The sequence below is a fragment of the Amblyomma maculatum genome, chromosome 4 (genome assembly GCF_055883805.1).
Source record: "Amblyomma maculatum isolate TAMU_Amacu chromosome 4, ASM5588380v1, whole genome shotgun sequence".
Lineage (NCBI taxonomy): Eukaryota > Metazoa > Arthropoda > Arachnida > Ixodida > Ixodidae > Amblyomma > Amblyomma maculatum.
This window is the reverse complement of record NC_139347.1, coordinates 95743481-95766483: the sequence shown is the minus strand read 5'-3', so window position 1 is coordinate 95766483 and position 23003 is coordinate 95743481. Positions and strand designations below refer to the sequence as shown.

Here is a 23003-nt window from a genome sequence, read left to right as displayed (position 1 = left end):
AAAAGGAGATTTAAACGACGGTGGCGCCGCCCGTTCATTTTCGTCTGCATGTTGTGTGCTTGTGCTTATTGCGTGAGTAACGATCATTTAAGTGAATAAATGAGTGAAACTCCCTTGAGACTGTATTTACAGAAGGACAGAATTTTCGTCTGGAACGCTCATGGTAAGACTGGATCCAAACAATTGCTTCTTGTCAACTTGTCATCCGCAGACGCCGATCCCACATTGTTCTTGTGCAAACATCGTCTCGGCACTTGCTTCCTTTTATCCGATTAGTTTATGACAGCCTATGCTCCAACAATGTTACAGTGCACTTCCTAATTTCAGATATCAACAAGATCCGATGTCAACGTCGAATTGTTGGCACACAAGTCGGCTGCTTTCCACGATGTCCCTATCAAAGCGTGCTGCTCGGAATGCCCGTGCAACTTGCCATGGAGGAAGCGCATTTGCTCATCTCTAGGGGTGCGTGAAGTCCTCATTCACTTGGTGCTTATTATTTTTTGTGCACTTTGTGAACTGACTAACATGTTCTGCAGGACTTGCTGTTCTTGTGAAGAACACGAATTTGGAAAAACCGCCCACGGATGCCGAGACGCTGCGTGTTGACAAGTATTTGGACCAAGTCTATCAACAGCAGGTTAGATGAAGAGCTTCGACTCGTGCAGCGCAAAAATAAAATAAAAAAAAAGCGCTCATGCGGGATGCCTGCATATTATTGCATGCCTTTGCATAGTCATGCATATGCAGTTTTGCAGTGCTTTCGATTTGTACACGCAATCAGGTGGCACGTGGCACGAGATATTGAGGACGCCAACATGACGTATATTTTAAAGTGTTCACATTGCTACAGCAGTGAAAAAATTCGCCGCTTTTGACCAATTACTTTTATTCTGGCATTGAACCAGAACTTCTGCTAACGATTAACCGTCTGTGGTAGCATGATTGTGATGCAATTTGAGTTTTCATGATGACATCTCGAAATGTCTGTCTGCATATGGCAGTTTAATGATAAGACATCTTTTTGACATATTAAAACTACTGCATCTGCGAGATTATCACTTGCAGATAAAATCGCCAATGCGTTTCATACTGACATATGCATAATGTAGCCTGAACACAACTGACCAATTCTGTTTATCATCCTTTAGAATGGTTCTGCAATGTTTGCATAACAAGAATATATTTCTTCAGAAGTGTTGACCACTGATAGAGTAACGTTACCAAGTTTCGGCAAGGTGCTACACTAAGGGTTCGATAATAATATTTACTAAAAGTATGCAAAGCCACACTGTTTGGAATAAAATGCTGCAACATTTTGAGGGAACTTTCTTTTTTTTTTTTTTTGAGAAGGAGGAGGTGTATGCCATGTTTATTAAGAGTCTGTTTAGGTATTCTGCTGGAAAATTATTTAGCCTATAGTAAAAGCAGTGACATTTAATTGTTAGTCATGCTGCTAAAACGTGTGTAGGTCTGCATTGCCTAGTTATGTAATTATGTGCTAGTGTCACATTTTTATGGTGTTCAGAAATGAAAGCCTGGATATTTGCATACTTTATTTTTGTTTTTAATTACATAGTGTACAATTAAGTTACATTTTCTGAACTAGATTGAACAGTTTAATAATTGGTCTTGATTACAGCATTGTTCAACACTTGGGGCACTTGCAATGAATGCACAGGTGCAAATATCTTGCTGCTGAAGTCAGCTTGGGTCAGTTTTGTTTACTACTGCCATTTTTATTTGTCTTTTCCAGAGGCAATGTGCAAGCATTACCATAATGTGCACTGATTTGTTAGGTGCTAGAAATTTAGCAAACACCTGGCAAGTTGCCATGCCTCATTTCATGATGTGGAAGAGATAAGAAGGAATATAGGGAGCTTGCACGAAACGCTGAGTGCGCCATTTTCCTGTGCAGTGCAGCAGTCGACCGTGGAGCGGGCTGAGCAAGCAGTGTCAAAGTGATGGTCTACTGTGCGGTCATGAGCTGTAGTCCGGACAAGACGACTGCAGGTTTTTCAAAATACCTAAGGTAAGCTTGCACGAATGTGACAACAAAACCAGCGATCGGAACGTTGCAGACGAGAGTGGCTTATGCATGCACCTCGAACGTTGTACATTGAGGCACGGACGGCTGCAGGAGCTCACCATTCTAGCTTCACGTGTTCATTTTGCAGGTCAGCAGTCTAAACTTTTCGATGACTGCAATGCTGACATGAAATGACGTGCACACACTTGGTATTTGTCCGGACTGCTGTGAATACCACGTCTGATCATGCGTGCAAGCCACTCTCGCCTGCGGCATTCTGATCTCTCCCGGTCTTGTCGTATCCGTGCAAGCGTACCTTTGACATTTTGAAAAGCCCGCAGTCATCTTGTCCAAACTTCACCTTTTGCACTTTAGTCTGCGTTCGGCTATTACAGCCCACGACCGCACAGTAGACCATCTCTTTGACACTTTGTGCGGCCCGCTCCATGGTCGTCTGCGGCACCGTACAGGAAAATGGCGCTCTCAGCGTTTCGTGCAAGCTCCCTATAGGGGAAAAAAAATTATATGCTGCCATATTGCATGGCCAAAATCATTTAGCCTCTCATATTTGGACTACATTTTATGTTTGTGACTGCCCAAATAAGTAAGAATGTGTGTTACTATTGGCCGTGTCGCTTGCAGGTTGAATTGGCCATGGCCCAGAGAAGAGCAGAGATCACACAGTATGCAGAAAACATCGTTGCTGGTCGCACAAAGAAGAGTGCAGGGCAGAATGTCCCCAGAAAATCAAAGCGAAAGCGTAAAAAAGAAGGCAGCTCTGAGGCAAGTGAAGACGCCCCAGGCTCCTCTACTGACACTGCAGAGGCACAAGTGCCAGATGTGGAGGCCCAGAAAGCAGCCATCATTGCTGACGTGATGAAAAAGTGTGTTTCCACCCCATCAAAAGACGTTGCCCTAACGCCAGTCCTCCACGGTAAGTGTACAGTGGCAAGCACACTGCTGAGAAGCTTTGAGTTGCCTTCCATCTTACAGGTTTCACGTGATGCAAGTTCTGATATGACGCACTGCCTTAGTGACATGGGTAACCATGGTACCTCTGATTGTGTGGTTGATTGAGTACTTGCTTTGATTTTGACTGTGCGAAAGGCATTGCATTATGTTACTACCACCTAATAATTACACTTACAGTGATGGTGAGTGTGTCATAACTATTTGCGACATTGGCATGGGAATATTTTTGTTAAAGGAAATATTAACGAAAATAAGAAGCTATACTGGACCACTGAATCGCCACTTCAAAAACACCACCAGTGTTTTTCCTTCATGAAAGATGGCCACGTCACCGAAAGAAAGAAAACAGCTGAAGGGCCCAGTTTCTTCTAGTCTTTATTCCTGTGATGTGTAATTTATATATTCTTCCAAACTCAATGACAGATCCAAGAAAACAACCAGAACAAAATCATTTAGCCCGTTGCCCAAACAGGTTTTTGTTATTCGTTAGCAGAAGGTGCTATCACACGTTCGGCTGTCAGTACTAAGAAGCGTAGTTTATTACCTTCTTTTTGTGGAGCTTTCATCTCAAGATATTGCTACCTGACCATTTGAAAAGAGTAGAAAATGATTCTGAGAGCTTGTGCCTGGCTTGCGCTTCTGAAGTTGCTTCGCATGACATGTCGCACAGTCTAACTGACAGCGTGCAAATTCAGCATTGCTTCATGTTTTTATTTCTGAGATATCAGCAGCACTCAGAGTGCTACTTTGCTAGATGGAAATTCTCCCAGATATCGAGTTTGCACGTGAAAGCAATTGTGGATCATTTATGGCCAATTGTAAATTTTTTGTTTTAGCCTAGCTTTGTCCTCATGTAAAACTATTTGGTATCTTGGGACCCTAAGCTCCCAGTCTAGGTGGACTTTGTGTTCACCCACAAATAGAATAAGTTGGCCTCTATTGATATTGCATCGTGTTTTAGTCACAGAGATGCAACTCTTACCAGAAGTGGGGCTTTTGTAAGCTCAGAAAATACTAAAAAGAGGAACACATGTGCCACCATCACTGGCCAATTCTTCAACTATGATGCGTGCATCAAAATGGGTCTTTGGGCATCGTACCCAGAGACTACCTTACACCACCATTCACTTCAAGACAATGGCAACCTGTCCTTTTTTAGCAAGGATGTCATGTATATCCCACTTCTGGACACCCATTCACATATTCAAAAAGGGTGATGGAATAAATTCTTACTTGACAGTGATAATGGTATGGAGTTCTTCTCTGTGTCCCTTCAATTAAAGTCAGGTGTACCTGTACCTTCAATTGGCTGTGTTGGTGAATTATGGTTTTATTCAGAATTCTGTGGACTGGTCTTTGCACATGTAAATTTGCTTTCTGCATCGCTGGGCTACACCTGATCATAGACAGTAGCTGTGGGAAATTCACACTGAGGGTTGTCATTTTCTAATTGGTGGTGGTTTGCAGATGTGGTACGGTTGGGTGACATAACAGTCAGATAAGGATAGCAAGTATGATCCACCATCTTTCTTTGTGACCAGAAAGTGGGCCCCAATGTGTGTTTGTGCACACACACACACACACACACACACACACACCTTGCAGGATGAAGGTCAGTCAGCAAGAAACAGATCATTATGTACGTAGATTCTCTATGTGTGTGTGTGGTGTGCCGTAAGGTGGACCTTTTACAGCATAAAACATTGTAGACACGCTGCCCTGGTAACATGTCTTGTCTCATTGAAGGCACACCTGCCACAGTTTCATTTACCATGGTGAATGTTGCAGTGCATCCTCTTAGTTCACTAAATGGTTGAACCTTCAGTGGAACATGAGAGAAATGTTCTGTTCCTTGATTTTATTTTCTGATGAGCTCTAGGTGACTTAACTATGCAACATCAAATCGATCTGCTATGCAGTCAAAGCACACTGGGCAAATTTCTCACTTTGTTCGTCATTTCGGCTTGAACTGAAAATGAGCGACTGCAGCCACGATCTCGAAATGTGAAAAGAAAGATGTGATGTCCAAATTTCATGATTTACAGCAGACTGCTTAAGGTTTAAAGCGATACTTATTATTGCTCCACTTGCTATTGCTTATGGGTAACTGTGCAACACCTCTGCAAAAGGACAGAATATTGTAATGGCTAAATAAGTTAGTTTAAACCAATTTACCTAGCCGTTAGATTGTACTATCCTGAACACTTGACTGAAATGTTACATTTTTGAAACACCATAGAATGTACAGCATCTATGAAAAGATATGCTTCTCCTTTCCAGCACCCTTTTGAAACACCAGCTTCCTTTGTTTAATGTAGTCAGTATGCGTGCTGAACGCAGTTCCCTAGTGAATGTTGAACAGCTCTCAAACAACAGAAGCAGGCAGAGTGGCAGAATTTTGTTCTCAGTGCCTAGACATATACTGGCAACAATATTCCTAGTTCTTACGAAATTATGCCTTCAAAATGATCGCCTTTTTTTTTACAGGATCAGATATTAACTTTATTGAATCTTTCTGTGCCCCCTGGTGTTAGTCCCATCTTGCCTTTGTGCTGCACAGTTATTGACTGGGCCAATGAAATGATGTTAAAAAGCTTTAGATTAAGGTTCATTTGTGAAATTAAAAGTGCGTAAAATTCATTGCCTGGCTTTGCTGGTTGTGAAAATGTATTTCGATGGTGTGTTCTGACCTCAATGACATCGCACCGTAGTGAAAGTTTACAGCCATTTACATTCACTGTGGCCTAAGTCATAAAAGATGAAGACACAAGGGATGTATGCAATAATGTATCTAAGGCTCATGAAGTTAAAAATAGCAAAGACAGCATAATTGCACTGCATATCTTATGTTATTGCATCTGCATTTGGAGTCCTGGACTCAATGGCTACCATTTTTCTCTGGTTTCTCAGAATGCCCTCGGACAAAGATGCGCGACCTGGTGCCTGCAGAGCTGAACTACCCCACAAGTGAGGCTGACAAAGTGCGTTGTCGGGTTTTTGAAGACCTCTGGGATAAAGGCCACTACATGACTGTGGGATGCAAGTTTGGAGGAGACTTTCTCATCTATTCAGGTTAGTTAGAGCCTATTTTGGTGGTTACTGTTGGATGCATGTCCAGAGGCTCGGCTTTTAAGGTGAAAGCCTTTATTGCCTCATTGTTATCGTCAGCAAAAGTGTCACACTTTTGCGGCGGCTATGATTGGTCGAGACGAGTTGATGTCACAGAGGTCTCGACCAATCACAGAGCACCACCACAATATGCGCGAATGCATGCCTTATACTGCCATATGCAAATCAATGGGCTATTAGTTACTAATTACTGAATAATTAGCAATTAATAATTAATGACTAGTTATTTAAACAGTAATTAACTAAACACTAATTAATTACCATTTTCTAATTAATGCCTAGTTAATTCATTACTACTTACTAATAATGACTGATTAATTAATAATTACTATTAGCTACACTTGCATAATAAATTACTAATTCATGCCGTGCACCCGGTAAAATCAACCACATAACAGCAAACGTAGAACAACTGTGAAGATACAAGGAGCGTGATCTCGTCGCTGCCAAGTAGAATTCAGTGAATAAATGCACTCGCAGAATGTGAAAGAGTATTCGCTCGGTTTACTCATAGCAGCATTCATCGCTACATGTGCAACAGTCGTGTAGCAGAATGTAACACTCAGGTTTTCGCCTTTCATCATTTTAGTCGTCAAAGTGCCCTCAAATTTTTGCTTTATCTTGTACACTAATGCATTTGTTGTCTCCTTTCGCAAAGTTTAGTCCACTAATACGAGATACACCCCTTTTTAAGATGCGTAGGATATTGGGCTGGTTGAGGACAGTCTGTGATAAACTATTCTTTTAACCTCTAATATATTTCATATTAATCTTAATACAAGCTTCACTTTAAAAGCAGACTGTTTTGGCGGTAGCACCTTTATTTTACATTGTGAATGTTTTATCTTCTTCTGTACAGCAATGGACTGTGTTTGGACTAAATTAAAGGAGTACAGACACTTCATTTTGCTAGCATGTTTTCTTTGCAATTATGCACAAGACATTGCTATACATGAATCACTACATGGTATTTGCCAAATAACTTAAAGTCGAATTTTTCTCTTGTGCTGTTTCGGTTTCCCTGCGGAGTCAAAAGTTCATGCGAGTCACGCGAGTTATGGATAGGACTCCAGTATAATTGCTGCTTCTTCATTCGTTGTCATTCCAGCTCTTCAGACAAGCTGGCTTTAAAGCTGCAGTGAACTAAAACAACAAAGCTGCAGTTATACCACAGTTCTTTCATACCTATACATACCTTTGACCTCACAGCAATGGTTCAGCTTTTGAGAGCAAAGCCGAAACATCGTAGGGAGGAAATTTGATAAATTATTTAGGCATCGTAGGAAAATACCATGTATACAAGTGTCTGACGCATCATTACAAAGAAGAAAACACGCACCCGAAAATTAGGTGTCTGTATTCTTTTAACTAGTGCTTTCAAAGAGCTTACTCTGACAGTAACCTTACGGAAGAATAATTTGTTTTTGACAACCTTCACTATGCTGCATGATAGTGGCGTGGCCATTAATTCCACGCATTAGTCTCCACCTGCAAAATGTGGCGACTCTAAGTTTTGTTTACAGCACGCTGCGGCAGCCTTTGCATCTATGTATAAACGTGTTAGTGCTGCCTCGGAGAAAGCAATGTAAAATGCGATGATGATTGGTTCTCTAAAGATACCTGCTAGGCGAACTGTTTTCGCACCTTCTGCAAACACTTTGAAGGTTTCAAGTTGTGTTTTGTTTTACTAATGAGTGATTTTTTTTCTGCTGTTTTGTACATAATGCTGTAGGAAGGCAAGACATGCATTTGCTTAATGTTTTGCTGTTTTAGCATTCCTACTAGACGCTTTCTTGAGGTCAATTCAGAGTGCATTGTCAGTTATGATGATTGATGTGCAGTACGTGGCAAATACAGTGTTTCATGCTAGCTCTTAGCTGTCTTTTGTTCCTGAATATGTGACTTACACACAAAAATTCAGGCTGAATAGAATTCTGCGACAGCTTGAGGCCAATGACCAAACATACTCGGAAAACAGCTTTGTTTGTCTAGCAGTAAAGTGCTGTAATGCACCATTTAGCCTTTGCTCTTGCATTACTGCATTCTGTTCAGGCAAAACAGAGATGGTTACTTGGAACATGCATTATTCAGGAAATCGTCTGTTGTCTTCTTTCTGTGTTATAATCAAATTTACAGAAAACTACAAAAAGTTTGTGCTACTCTTTACTTAAAAGGTGCTGTTTCTACCATGCTAAGCTCCGCAAGTGTTAGATAATTTCATTGGCTCATTTGTTTTTGCATTGTTTGTGTTAATTTAGATGGGGAGAGGGAGAATGGAGCGGTTATTGTGTTTTTTTCTAATTTTCTTTTGTTTCATGCCATGTTTGTGACCAAGTGCATATGTGCTTACAGTAGCTAGCTAGCACAAATTCTGAATTTGTAGCTAGGTATAGTATCACTATTTCTTCTGAACCTGAAAGCTGCCTTTTGGTTGGACATAATTGTAGGCATCGTCATATTTTGACTTAATTTGTGCACAAGTGTATTATTTTTGTGATAATAGCTGTCGTTTTTGTTGTCTCGGCTGTCCCATGCTCAACCCACCTCTGCTTCCTTTGGGTGGTCTGAATGTGAGAGAGCCAGGGGCCTAGCTGGGAGAGCAGCAAACACTTCTCTGAGTAAAGCTGTTTTGGTATTCCAAACTATTTATCAGAATAATGTTTCACCTCGATTTATATTGTGGCACGAAAACTTGTTTACCACCTTTGCCTAATTATTACCGATTAAAAGGAAATGTAATGCACCATACAAAAGGTGAAAAATCACATCACGTGCAAGCACCAGCCAGCAGTGGCGTAGCCAGAAATATTTTTCGAGAGGGGCTGACGTCACTGCTCAGCCTCCTCCGTATCGAGATACCTATCGCCAACCTGTCATCTCAGAACTGCGCCATAAATAGTGCATACCCGGATGGAAATATTGCACGGAAGAATGGTATACCGTCCGAGGCTTTCGTTCCATCGAGTATCCTGCGCATGTATTGTTTCAAACGAAAATCATTTGTTCAATTTATCGAATGCAGAACTAAATATTCATCATAGCTAGTTTTCCAGCCGCACAATTAACATTAGTTCGAATACGGAGTCTTCCTGACGGACCCGCAGATGAAATGGTTGCTTGCACCCTCTCCAGTGTGCTTATAACTTTGATTATAATGCGGCACCTACACTCTAAAAAACTGAAGTGTTACGAACAGACGAGGACTCTCAGCAGACCACTTCGACATACTTTCCACCGGAGCATAAATAGCGGCTAAAAACACCAAGATTCAATGCGAACAAGAGGCCCGAGAGGGAGACGACAGCGCGGCGTCAGAAGATCGAGTTTGGCCGGCGGAGGCTGTGCAGGTGGCGTCACACTCCCTCCTAGTTTTTCTTTATTTCTCCACGCATCCCATCTCTGCGTGCTTTGTCAGCTTATCTGATAGTATGGCTGCTCTCCTTTTTATGATCCGATGAACAATTTCAGAAAACTAAATGCATCTTTTTTGTTTTTATTCGCGCCGAAATCTCTTTTTTTAAGCGTGAAAAAGACATACTGGAGACAAAAGTCCAGATTGATTTCCGGCTCTGGGGGTTGTTTTGGTCTGCGGTGTATGACAGTACGAAAAAATTTCGTGGGGGGCTGAAGCCCCATAAGCCCTCCCCCTGGCTACGCCCCTGCCAGCCAGTGCTAGTGCAAGTTTGTTGTGGGGGGTATTCACGTGACGTCAAAGCTGATGTCAGTGCGCAGCCGATGCCGTATTTGCGTCCTGTTCTGACAAATACGGTCGGCGGCTTAGCTGCTCGTGTGTGTCTGTTTTCTCTGTCACTCTACCTTATTCCAGTACTTATGTAATAAAATCTAAATCTGCATCATGAGTGACAGTTTGAACTATCTGCAAAGTCTGCGTAATGCGGACAGAGACTGGTACATAAAAAGAAATCTGTGGCACCAGCCTATTTGCAGTCGATATGCGCGACTGCATGGTAAACGTCGACGTACCTGTGGCCGTGTATGAATATGTGTGACATTCATGATTTCCTTGAGTTCCGGGTTGGCTTCATCTGAAGAAACCAACTGAAAACCGGCAGTTCACTATAAGGGCACAACTCGTTACAAGCGGCTGGTTTAATAACCCGTAGCCGCAGCAGACGAACCCGCGCATTGCAAAATTACATGCATGCCGTAGAATACTTGGAACCTGGTAGCTAAACTGCTGAATCCTTGTAGGAAACGTAGCGCAGAGAAGACAAGGACAAAAAAGAAGGATACACACACGAACGCCTTAAGCGCTCGTGTGTGTATCCTTCTTTTTTGTCCTTGTCTTCTTTGCGCTACGTTTCCTAAAATGCAAATGCACCGACTCGCCCAATTCAGCATTCTTGTGAATCCTTGTAGCTCTAATTTCGCACAGAAATGGCATTTGGATTTTTTATATCAAACTTGACATACTTGCCCGATTCGTTTGCATCGTCTGTAATGGTAACGAAGAAAAACAAGCCGCTAGCACAGCAATGGCACTGGTGGCACCAACTCGTGGCATTGTGAGCTCAAATTGATTTTTTGCGATGCACAAATAAAATGCTTCAAATAAGTTTCGCTTGTTATTATTAAATAAGTTTATAAAACTTTCAAACCTTCTGCAAAACAACTCTGCCCACCTACGTTCCTTAGCCGAATCCATCTGTCCTTGTTACCTTAAATAGCACGAGATGTCGCCACAGGTGCCACCCGAGGCAGCGGCCTGCTTTGCTTCGCAGCCGACACGCGACGATGCGAACATCAGACTTCTGATTGAATGAGGCAAGTATGCCTAACACAGTTTGTCGAGCCCTCCTTTCATGGCTTGGATTGCTGCAAAGCACGACGAGGTGGTGTTGGCTGCGCATGGCTGAAACGGTGAAGCATGTTGCCACACTGCTCTTTTGCTTGAAATACGGCTTGCAAGTGCGTGAAGGACAGTCGTGCATGGATCGTGGCCACAGCTGGCTGCCAAGGCACATCCGGAAGATCCCAGCCCAGCCCATGTTTGACACAGATTTCCCATCATCCGTGATACCCGTGTGGTTGCCAGGCCAGCCATACGTGACATCGCATTTCAGAGAATTCATTTAATTGCAGTCGTTCGTGTGTACTTTCGGAACCTTGAAAAAGCTAAGGTCCTTCTCGCACAGCTTTTCAGCTTCCGTTACTTGCTCTGTGTATGGCTATTGCAGCTGCAGCCTACGAAAGCTCAATAAACCTTGCTGCGGATGCCACTGCTTATGGAACCACACGACAGCACTTCATACGTATGTTCACTCTGTTCTTTTGGTGGACACAAAAATGGCCGACTGTGCCACGATTTTCACGCACGGCGCATTAGTGAATACTCCCTATAGGAAGAGACATTTGCTAGGTGCAGGGCAAGGAAAATGCGTAGCGCGAAAAAGCAAGGACTGAGGATGGACACATGCTGTGCTGTGTGCGTTCGTCCCTCTCAGTCCTAGTATTTCTCGCACTGTTTCTTTTTTTCCGTGAATCACGAACCAAGAAGCCCAAGCATCTATTCCTCTGTGTGACAATGGTGTTTGTTTTATTAACAGCATGAGAGCAGTGAGGTGTTTCAACAACTTGTAAGGAAGAAAAGAGTGTCTGGCTAGTTGATAGTGAGCGAGTCGCAGGGCAGCTCGTGCGACAGCTGTGTCTGCAGATCGCTCAGCTTCTTCTTGAGCACGCTGAGGCCCGTCAACACAATGGTCTCGGGCTTGAGCGCCCCGGACGACTCGACATTGAAGTAGAACTTGTTGGGCTTCCCCTCGCTCAGGAAGTCGGCCTCAACCCGGTCGTCCTCGATCTCTGAATATTCGCTCTTGTGCCACTCCTCTGGGCGCGGGTAGGTGGTGTGGCGGAACGCGTTGTCCGGGTCGTACTCGAACGCCACGCCGCAGGTGGGATTCCACTTGGCGTGCTCCTTGCCGAAGCCCTTCTTGGCGTAAGCGCGGGCCTTGACCTCCTGACCCTTACGCAGCTTGACGATGAGAATGTCCTCGGTTTCGCCGTACTCGTTGGTATCGTCCTTGTGGCGCGACGTGACGGGTACGACACGCGGGTCGCTCGACTTGAGGTCTGCCGTCGTCACGTGGCGTGTCTGCTCGTCCAGACACTTGACGTCGAGCGTGAACTCGACCGAGCACTCGGTGCAGAAGTCGGCGCACGTGCAGTCGCGCGAATACTGCATCTTGTCGACGATCTCGTCGCTCGTGAGCGGGATGAGGCCCAGCCGGTGCGCGATGAACTCGTCGTGTAGCACGGTCGAGTTGGCCTCCAGCTGTACCCAGTCGATGGCCAGCGTGGGCGTCTCGGCGATGAACACGCGCCGTATGCTGTTGGCCACGCTTAGGTCAGTGTCCTCTACGAAGAACTTGACGTTCTCGTCTGTCAACTCACTGATGTGCACCGAGGGCTGGTTGGCGTACGGCATGGCTGTTACTGCTGCGGTCACTCGCGGTTTATACAAGATATGGTTTATACAGGAAACTAGTCTGCTTTCGTAGAACTAAACGCTGCAAAGCACAATACTTGTCCTGTGCCGCTGACGACGAACGCTGCTGCCGGTGAGCCGAGTCGCGCTTCGATGTTCGGTAGATTGAACGTTCGGCGATAGAGCACTTCGCGCGCTCAGGAACGAAGCGTCGCTTACGAAGCTCCGTCGAACTCACTTTCAGGCGGCTCTAGACCGAGGCAGCGTCAAGAAGACGATTTCACGAGTTGTCGGAGCTTAGCTTTAGCTATTTCTCGTAATTGACGCCATATTGGCCATATTGCTGGCAGGATACTGATGATGATGATGAGTCGCCATCGTTGCCATCCGCCTTTTATTTCCGGACAAACGACCGCGTTACGGCTAATTTTGCAGAAATGAGAAGCACAGTACAGCAGGCATTTTTTTTTTATTAATATATTAGATTTAGGCGTTAGTGTAATATATTTGGTGTCGTCTTTGACTTCCGTGTGCGGATGCCAGTTCAAGTGGTGCAAGTGCTACGTGGTGCTTATTGTCTCCTGTTACCCACCGCAGTATTGAAAGACCACCCGGCATAGATACAAAACCACGCTTTAGTACGGATGCATCTGCGCGGCTTAAAGGGCCCGTTCAAGTGGTTCAAGTGCAACTTGGTGCTTAATCACTGCTTATTGTCTCACACATACTCATTAGCATGCAGCCGCAGCATGGTAGAAGAACAAATGGTAGCGTAACTCCCATAGAAGCCTGCGTGTCGACTCTGAGCGAGGCTTTAGTCTCCCAGCGCCCCCTGCGAACTGTGAGGCACAACAATCACGTGACGTTGCTTGTGACGTCACAGGGACGTGCTTTTGGCGGGGAATTTGATCGTCTTTTTACTTTTGAACGAAAAACAAGGCCAACAACGACGGAGGCAGAACGATGCTCGGATAAGGCAGAAAAATGGACACCGTAACTGTTCAGCCAACTTGACATGGATTTCTACAGTCAAGTTTTACGTTAACTGAAATGTTACGGCATCTTTAACCACCTTATCATAGCATCGTTCTGCCTCCGTCGTCGTTAGCCTAGTCTTTCGTCGCGCGTCATGTAAACGCATTCTGGGGCTTATTTCTTCGGGCACATTTGTGAACAAGGGCCTTCAAGTGAATTCGGCAAGCACATGGATAGAATCACATGGCTTGAGGCATTTCACTAAGGGCATAAATGAGTGAAGCTGTGCTGCATAGAAAGCCAGGCTTTATTAATTCACGATTACTTACATAGACGCTTCACGACAATGAAATCTTTAAGTGTGGGAAAGCGACCACCGCTCATTCACGTTCTTCATGAAATCCTCGTGATAACAAAATATCCTCAGCGTAGGTCTCCTAACGAGACGCGGTGCGATTATAAAAGGGCAAAAAATCTTGCTAACAAACAAAGTACATATCAGTGTCAAAGAACAACAAAAACAAACGAACGGAATAACTAACGCTAGCGCTAGAACGCCAACCTGTAAGAGCTTAGGTAAGCAATTCAAATTGGGATTACTAGTATTTAGAAGCTAATGCGTCTGAGAAGTCAAAATATCTACGATATAGCTTTGCTCCAATAAATCTCGCCCTGTTCATGATTCCATTATTTTACTCGCGCTTCATTTGCCACTGAGAGGAGTCAATGTGAGGTTACAAATTTACAACTTAAGCATTTAACATGTTCATGAGAAAGATCCCATTGACAATAGGAACATCACTGTAATAACAGCTAAAGCACGTTCAGCGAACGTTGGTGCGGTAATAGGACGCAACAAGCAAAACACGCAGCAAAGGGAGCGGAACGGAAGGTTTTGAGCAATGCGACACGCGTCTTGGGGGCAATAAAATCTCACCTTCACCGCTCAATTAAAACATGCAGCGATACGCCGCTCATGCAGACGTGTATCCGTAAAACAAGCCACCACTTTTGCGACGTGCCTGGGAGGCAGAGCTGAGCCGCCGAGCTGTGACGCAGCATTGTCCCATCGTCCGGAAATGCGCACATGCAGCGGCAATCAGTTTCTCATCGAGCACAGACAGTCTTAGCCTTGCTGTAAAGCTCTACCACAACTAGCATAATAAAATACTGACTGTTTGTTACAGATAACCCACTCTGTACGCAGCGCGCAACGATGAACGTTGAACCGGGGCCGATGACGCACCCATCCCGCGCATAAAAAAAGCTTTGGTCTGAGCCATATCTGAGCTTTGGGCAACTACGCAGCGGATAATAAGTGGCCGAGAGAGGCCGTTAGAAACAAGTTAAAATATTATTAAAAATGTGACACGTTTTTTTCTTACGCAAGAAACAAAAACTGCATTCATTCCTGAGCGAGAATATTATGTTTACTTTCTAGTTCTTTGGAGTTCTGGCAGATCTTATTTTCTGTGCGCTAGTAATTTGCCTCACAGTTCGCAGGAGCCCTCATCATCGAGTTGATGCCGCTGGCAGTAGGCAGCTGCACGCGCTTTCTTCCAAGTTGCGCGACCAGTTGTACATTGACCTTGGCCGCAGTATTGAAAGACCACCCGGCATAGATAAAAAATCATGCTTTAGTACGGACACATCTGCGCGGCTTGAAGAATTATAGGTGGTGTACAGTCGCGTAATTTTTGGGTTCGTGTTTTATCCTTTGTAATGGTGTCTAAGACATTACTGTACACGGATCACTGCGTTATATTTGCCTACGACTGCCGAATAATTTACAATTGAATTTCTTTTCTCGATTGTTTCGGTTTTACCAGCCAAGAGATGGCTGTGACGTCATAATCAAGTCTTGTCGCACAGCATTAAAAAAACAAGGATATAATCGCTGATTCTTTACTTATAGCAATTCCTGTTTTTGAGGCAGGTTGGCTTTATCATTGTAGTGAATTCAAACGACACAGCAGTGAATATATCGCTGTATGTTCATCCCTCACCTGATCTAGACTTGAGTTGAGTTGAAACTGGTGAGAAAAGAACATTCAGTTATAAATTATCGGTCGTAGGCGAAAACTGCGTACGGATAGATATACAAGAATGGCTTACACATCATTAACAAACAGAAAAATGCCACCAAATTTTAGTGTCTATGGTCCTTTAAGAGAATTAACTGGTTCCGCGTTGGATGCAGATGATTGATGTTCTATCATGCCATCACACAACCCTCTGACCAGTCTGTGCCCATTGCCCGATCATGTCACCTGCCAGAGGCGTGCGTGCTTACGATTTTTCAAGGCTTCAAACCAGGGGTGCAAACGCCCCAGTGTGTTCCATTCCCATCTCGCGCGTCCACATCAGAGGAAGAGTTGGCAAAATCTTCTGACTTAGGCATATGCCATTTCGTCTCGTCACTTGAAACTACCCGCCTACCAGTGCCCAGCCATATGTCACTCCTGTCAATCAATCTGAATGTTGCCTGCCATCTGTCACCTGCCTGAGGCATGCCAGTGATCAGGGCTGCAAGGCTTTGGACGTTTAATGCCAATGGAAAATTTTTTCCGACTAGGGGTAATATGCTGATGTGTTACAAAAATATATATATTGCTGCAGGAGTTATGTGCAAAATGGAAGGACTCTGCCACCGTGATTATGTCATGATCTTGAAAGAATAATGATGACTCTCTGTGTAACCCTTACGCATACATATGGTGCTGACTGTCAAGGTTTTAACTTGTTGTGTTGAGCTAGTTCTCCAGAGAATCCAGTGTCAGTGTTGTGAGCGAAAAACCACGAGCATGCCTACAGCAGGTGGTAGTCGCCTGTGTGCCGTTTGCTTGGCAGGTTGTGTAATGCCACTTGACGACATGACATAACCAAATTGACAGGAGATTAGAATCGAACCTGGTATCGTTCAATCATGAGTCAGGCACTCTACTCTTTGGCCACTCCGGCATATTAGTATGATTTGGTTAAAACAGGGCTTAATATCTATGTCGTGAGGTCTTTCACAAAATGTGCAGCTGGCAGTAAACAGGCTGTATCCAGCCAGCCTGTTTGGAGCACAATCTTGTAGGGTCTGGAGTGACATTTTCACCTTGTTTTCTGCAATACCGAACATCCAGATTCTTCTAAGAACACTGTTTACTGGCATACCTATCTTGCTGGTAGGAAATATTTCACTGGTGCAGACGCTTTTTATCTCTGCCAACTTTTATTCAGCTTCCAGGCTGTTGTCACTTACAAGCAGCTGTACTGTATTTGGCAGCACTTAAAGAAAGCCTTCACATTACACTTTCTTCCTAATAGTGACACTTATCCTTTGCCCATCAGCTATCGTGATTAGAATGGCAGAGGATTACAGCATACCATTTGAGGTGCACTTCGGGTAAACTGTCTAAAAGGCCAACCTTTATTGGGAGTATGTTCTGTTCCACATGATAAGCAAGCTGTATAAATTTTTTTACATGCACAGCCCGAATACTACCGTATGCACTAAGCTTAACTGAGTTCTCTACAGCACTTACTACGACTTGGATGAGAGTTGCACTCTGGATGAGATTTGCACCCATCAAACTTAACAGCCTTTGTGTAAAAACCGAGTCACCAGGAAAACGCATGCTTATGAACTGACCTGTCGACTCGCAATGTGTTATGAATGCAGCTTAAAAGGGCTCCAGCTGCAGGTCCAAACTTACCGTCAGTCAGTGCCTTTGTTGGCTCTCTGTGCTGTTTTAGAAAACAAATGCTTGTGATTGGGCCAAGTGTTTTTGAACACATTAAAGGAGTATAGACATACATTTTTTGTTTTGGGATTTTTGCTTTAAACAATCCATGATGGTCTAAAACAGAGGGACTGCGACCCAAAAAGCCCCAACACGCCTCAATTAATTAATTATCAAGGTATTTATCAGGACCAGTTTTGGTTTCAAGCTCTCCGAGCACGAGCGCGCGATGACGTCAAAGATTCAAGCGTGCCACACGAGCGCCTCCTGCTGGCAAGACTGGCGACACGTACACACACAATCTAATGACGCATACGGGTAGCGTTTTTTGTCTGCTTGCGATCGCACGTGCAAGAAAATATCGGCCTTGAGCAGTGTTTCAGCATAGCATAATCAGTTCGACATTGTTTCGCCCGAAGGCGGGGATGTTATCGACATTGCCGAGCACTTTGATTTCGACCCGCTCTCAAGTGAAAAAGCAGGAACCAACAACAGTCGTGAAAACTTGGCGGTTGGTGTGCAGGAAATATCGGCTGGTTAGACATGTTGAACAAAGGTACTGAATACTATGAAGATGCTGATCTCTCAGCCCAGTTTGCTAGCACTGTGAGCTCCAAGCTGGCGTCGGAAAAAAAAATGTTTTATCAGTAAAAAAAAAAAAAAAAAAAAATTCATGGCCTGATCAGACGACGTCAGCCACCGTGACCTGCTACCGCGCTAAAGCTGCCCATGCTCACGCCTACTCACGCGCTGATTGTTTCCGATGCGGCAGGTTTGAGTGGCTGCGTCCAAGCATGTGGTGCCATCTGGCGCTGTCAAGGCGATCTGGGTATGCAAAGCGGCCCGCCACGATCGGCTCCAATAGCCTCCACTATCGGTAATCTATCACAGATCACTGTTTATTCGCGTGCATGGCAACTGCGTACAAACGACCATGAATAAAGAATAAATTGGGAGCATCGTTTGACCAATACTGAGGTGCTGGTACAGTGATTACCGATACAAGCGAGCCTTTTTTTTTTTTTTTTTTTTTTTGCATATCCACTTTACTGCTGCTGCCCGGTGCAACTCGCCTGGCTTCTGCTAGATCTGCTGCTGAAATCGTCTTGCGAATCAAAAATGCATTTTTTATGCGATAGGTTTCCCAGTAAAGCGACGCGAAAGTCCAACGTTTATTACAGCGTTAGCCTATTCCAAAGCGCCGTCTGCAGCCGCTTCAATGTGAAACCAGCTAGGCCAAGCGACGTCTAGGGTAGGCGGAGAGCGACGGCACGTCTCCCGGTGCGCCAGCGGGCGGCGGCGTTGTCGAAAGCTGTACACTTGTGCAGGAATGCTCTTGGGACACGAGTACAGCAGGCAGCCTTAATGTACTCCAGGTTCAGTTGAACGAGTGCGGCATTAATGAAACAAGTAAATAAATTGTGCTTCCACTTTGCGTAGTCCGATCAATGTGTCTGTGCGCACGCACAAAGTATACTCAAGCTTTGCGCTTGAAAAACACGCCGACAGTGAAATCAACGCCAGGTGAAGTAGTTGTAACATGCAGCAATGAAAACAGTGTGGAAAGCCATCGAGTCAAGTGAGCAGAAGCGCAGAGCTTTCCCTGGGGTGCCCAGTCGATACAGACAAGGCTATGGGCAGACGCGGTGAGCTATCCCGTGCTCCCTTGTCGTCACTGCTCTTTGCCCTGCTGACTCCACGTCACAGTTGTTTGATGACGTCATGTTGTTTACCCATGTGCACGTTTTCGTCACAGAGAAGTCACTGTCGATAGGTTTTGAAACACGGAGTCTTTGCCTGGTGTGTATTTAAAATAAAATTAAAATATGTTCACGGCAAAATGAGACGTTGGGATTACTTGGGGAGCATCTCTGTATAACCAGGAAAGCAACCGTATTCCTTCCAGATGCTTCAAAAATTGGTGTCTATACTCCTTTAAGGCTTCCTGTTCCAAGTATAAAACATGAATGAGCATTCCTGAAGTTGCATGCAGTAAGCACAGAGGAGTCTATGGATGCATGGCTACATTTAATTTACTGCTACAACGAACTGTGGATTGCATATACCATATTTTCCTGATTTTAAGCACCCCCACTGCCCTTTAAAATCACAAGAAAGATTTGGAAGAAAAAGTTAGCATGCGAATCTAAGCATCCCCTTTTTTGTGACGAAAAGCACATAGACAAGCCTGCCAGCGTACTTATTTACTCAGTCGTCGAACCGAAGCTTTCGAAGTCTCGAGGTTGTGCGGCGGCCAAAGCGCGATTTCTGGCTTCTTGTGTTGCTGTGTTCAGACACCGCACGTCAGTTGGTGGGACAGAATGCCAAAAGCCGGCTAAAGTGTGATTTCATGTGGACCTGGAATTGGCGGCCATTCAGCAGAGCTAGGCAGGTTTCGCAGACATCGTGGGCCCACGTTGCTTTGTTTGGTGTCACCTGTTTGACAGCTATAACGAAAGTCAGAATGAGTTTGAAGAAGGCCGCCACAGCTTGAAGTTCAAGTGAAGTGCAGTCGTGTTTGCCAAAGACATTTGCCAAATAAAATGTTATTTCTTGCCCCATCTCACTGAGAAATCACCACAGAAACAAAAGGAGGTGGGGAGGGGGGTACTTAAGATTTTTCGAATCCAGGCACCATTCTCACTTTCAGCATTGCGATTAAGAAAAAATGGGGTGCAAATACAGTGCATGAATGAGGTAGCTGTGAGGATGTTAATGGTTTTCATTTTCATAACATAACTTTGTAGCCTGTAACCAAAAATTAAATAGTTGTATATTCATCCATTTATCTGGCTTTATCACATAGATAAAGTCCACATTTGTGTAGATTTGACCTGCAGAGGCATGTCTCGCACAGTTTTAGAAATGAAAGTCTTGGGGAAAAAAAGCAGCTGGTATACACCTTTTCAATAATTGGTCACTGGGCGCCACCACGTTACTCGCTGGACTGCATTTTGCACTTGGCGCTAGCACTGTGGAAGCCGCAGTGGAACCTGCTTTTTTTGCAATCCAGAGAGGAGACGTTACCACATCTCCTGCACCCAAAGAGGTCCTGCATCAATAAATCTTGAGGTCCTGCATCAATAAATAATAATAATAATAATAATAAAACGAAGGAATGTTCACATGGCAACCAGCATGATGGTTGATTCTTTCTTTGCTTTACTGTGCCATTGACATCATTGGAATGTAATAAGCGTGAACTCTCCTTCTAATGTGTGCATAACTGCATGTCTAAATTTTGCCGTATAGTCCTAAATGGGCATTTGGTACAGGTGTGTGAATATTCGAAATTTTGAATACGAATAGAAAATGTTTGTTATTCAATTCGTATTCGAAAAATTGACATTCAGAACTTTCCGTTTCTTCGAAAATTATTGAATACACCTCATATTTCGAATTTACCGGAGTTCCACTGCATTGCACGTTTCACCGCAATGCTTGGTCGCGTGGACTCCGCAGTGAAGCATCCTCGGAACTTGGCGAGGCCGTCTTGTTAAGAGGGCCTTCCCGACTGTGCATAGCAATCAAAGCACTTGAGATTGGGAGAAAAATGCATTTCTCACTTTGGTTTTACTCAAATGTAGACATCTGTTGTGCAGGTGTTCATTAGATAAAATGTTGCAAACAATTTTGGCAGATTTTTCAGGTCCATTGAATAATTCTAGCATTCGGTTCATTCTGACATTTTTTGTAGTCCCTTGAAGGCTACATTTACGAGATTTAGCTGTATTCACCAGTGACATAACAGCTCTACTTGGTTTTATGCAGGTTCTTACTGTACAAAAAAATAAATAATGGTATAAAAACATTGTATAAAATTTATACTTACTTGGGTAAAGTATACACTTCTGTGCAATTCGTTTTTTTCTTTGCATTTATCATGTGAATTCTGGACTAAACAAGACAAATGCTGCTTGCTACTTTTTAATTTTAATTTTTTTTTTCACTGTTCAGATACTCAATATTTAAAGTAATTTTTTTCCAAATTTGTATTTGATTCGTAGTAGAAAATTTTAATATTGACACATCCCTTGATTTTTTTCTTATTTTTTGGCATGACAAAATTGATTACCCACTGTCCATGCATGATAGAAATGTGCACCTTTGGCAACATGGCTTCTGTTCTACCTTCCTTAGTTGCTACTTGCAGTGTGGTCAGTGACAGGTGAGCAAGCAGTGTTTCTTGTTGCTGGCTCCGGTAGAATGGTTTGTGAAAGGAATCTATTCAAAATTCAACCTAGGAAAAAAAAAGCATAAATGCATTTCTTTAGAGCTCCAAACTTGTAGGTGAAAAAGAAAGAGATAGAAGCTTGTGTCTTGCCCTCTCCCCTTTCCAACCAGGTGACCCACTTCTGTTCCATGCTTACGCGGTGGTGGTCTGCCTTGAGAAGGACACCCGTGTAGGAGGTCACGACCTCATCATGTGGGGTCGCCTTGGAAATGCTGTGCACAAGACCATTGTCCTGGCCACAGTTCGGGAAGATGGAGTACACTACCTATCGCTACGTTGGAATGGAGAACTGTGACCCGTGAGCTGCACCATCCAGGTGCTCGAAAAAATGTGCGCTGCGAAACAGGCGCAATTTTAAACATAAAGGATCTTTTTAGCGAACCTTGCTTGCAGCCCAGTGTCCCTTCCTGCCATTGTTTCACAGCAGTGTTTATGCCTATTACTCGTAAATAATGGACATAGCCGCACGATGTGGAACCAATAATAGATTGTGTTGATGCAATCTACGCAGCATTTGAGGTGTGAATTTTGCTAGACTTGAGCGTCCGCACACCCATTTTGTGCATAGCCAGATCGGCATGTGCGGGAAGACGTTGAAGCAGCGAATGAAGTGGCAGTGATGCATGTTTTCTTCAAAATGAATCCTGCACCCATGACTGAAAAGTATGCCACTGTCTTTTGACTAGCTTGGTGAAATAAATTTTTTTTTTCTGAAGAGTACGTTACCCAGTTTGCCACAGGCAGATGTTTTCTACATTTTGTGTGCAAAAAAAAAAAACTTATGCTAAGCAACATGTAAGGTTTACACACAGAATATAAAGCAGAGTATCAGGATTTCAATGATACAAAGTATCAATAATCAAGGAGGATAAGAAGTCTTCTCTTTTGGACAAGTTAAAAATCCTGACTTGATTAGCTGTTGCCTTCTCCCGTCTGCTTTTTTTTTTTCTTTGGCCTTTTGGCGGAAACTGTTAGCTTTGACAAAGAGAGTCGTGTCTCTGTCTTGGCATCCTCAGATAGAATAACAGTAAAGTCCACAGGAGTATAAGCTATTTTTTGCATGTGTTTTTTCAAGGTCCATCTCCAGTGTGTTCTTTTCAGATGTACCTGCAGACTTTCTGCTTCCTGTTGTATTCTCCCGGGCTACTATTTTCCAGCCACGTAAAATTTTTAGTATGACAGCTGATTTTGAGTGCCACTGGCCTAGAAATGCGTAGTTTTCCAGTCGAGTTTACAGTGCCAATTCTTCCGCTGTCGTTACCACAAAAAATGTCCTCGGAACACGCACTTTACTCTATGCGAGCCCCTCAATTTCACTTTTACCCACCCACCATAACCCACATGTTCAAAAACAATGAAATTCGCATTTTCCACCTGGTGCGATGTTCCAATTCACAACACAGGCCTCAAAACAAAAATTATGCCATGACATCTACTGTGCACAGTGACTGTTGTTGGTGTTGAATGTAAGAGAGCACCCCTGGAGAG

General features: G+C 43.8%; 2 protein-coding genes across 3 annotated transcripts; one reads left to right on the top strand and one right to left on the bottom strand.

Annotated features, from left to right (window-relative positions):
- The first annotated feature begins 2 nt into the window (after positions 1–2).
- Positions 3–21901, top strand: Tsen34 (tRNA splicing endonuclease subunit 34). 2 transcript variants are annotated; one of them, XM_084602209.1, is made up of 6 exons: positions 3–163; positions 328–465; positions 540–640; positions 2672–2963; positions 5912–6073; positions 7239–9983. In XM_084602209.1, the coding sequence occupies exons 1-6, from the start codon at positions 100–102 to the stop codon at positions 7259–7261; spliced, it is 780 nt and encodes a 259-aa protein (XP_084458335.1). In that variant the 5' UTR covers positions 3–99; the 3' UTR covers positions 7262–9983. The 2 variants fall into 2 exon arrangements, with proteins under 2 accessions (XP_084458335.1, XP_084458334.1); XM_084602208.1 differs by lacking the exon at positions 7239–9983 and adding an exon at positions 21626–21901 and having other exon boundaries at positions 4–163.
- Polr2C (RNA polymerase III subunit RpII33) lies at positions 11497–12944 on the bottom strand. Its single transcript, XM_084602210.1, has one exon. The coding sequence runs from the start codon at positions 12573–12575 to the stop codon at positions 11751–11753; it is 825 nt and encodes a 274-aa protein (XP_084458336.1). The 5' UTR covers positions 12576–12944; the 3' UTR covers positions 11497–11750.
- Positions 21902–23003: the final 1102 nt, after the last annotated feature.

Coding starts and splice junctions, on each gene's coding strand:
- Tsen34 (XM_084602208.1), top strand. CDS start 100: ATGAGTGAAACTCCCTTGAGACTGTATTTACAGAAGGACAGAATTTTC. Junction 641..2,671: donor ACCAAGTCTATCAACAGCAG/GTTAGATGAAGA, acceptor TGTCGCTTGCAG/GTTGAATTGGCCATGGCCCA. Junction 2,964..5,911: donor CCTAACGCCAGTCCTCCACG/GTAAGTGTACAG, acceptor CTGGTTTCTCAG/AATGCCCTCGGACAAAGATG.
- Polr2C (XM_084602210.1), bottom strand. CDS start 12,575: ATGCCGTACGCCAACCAGCCCTCGGTGCACATCAGTGAGTTGACAGAC.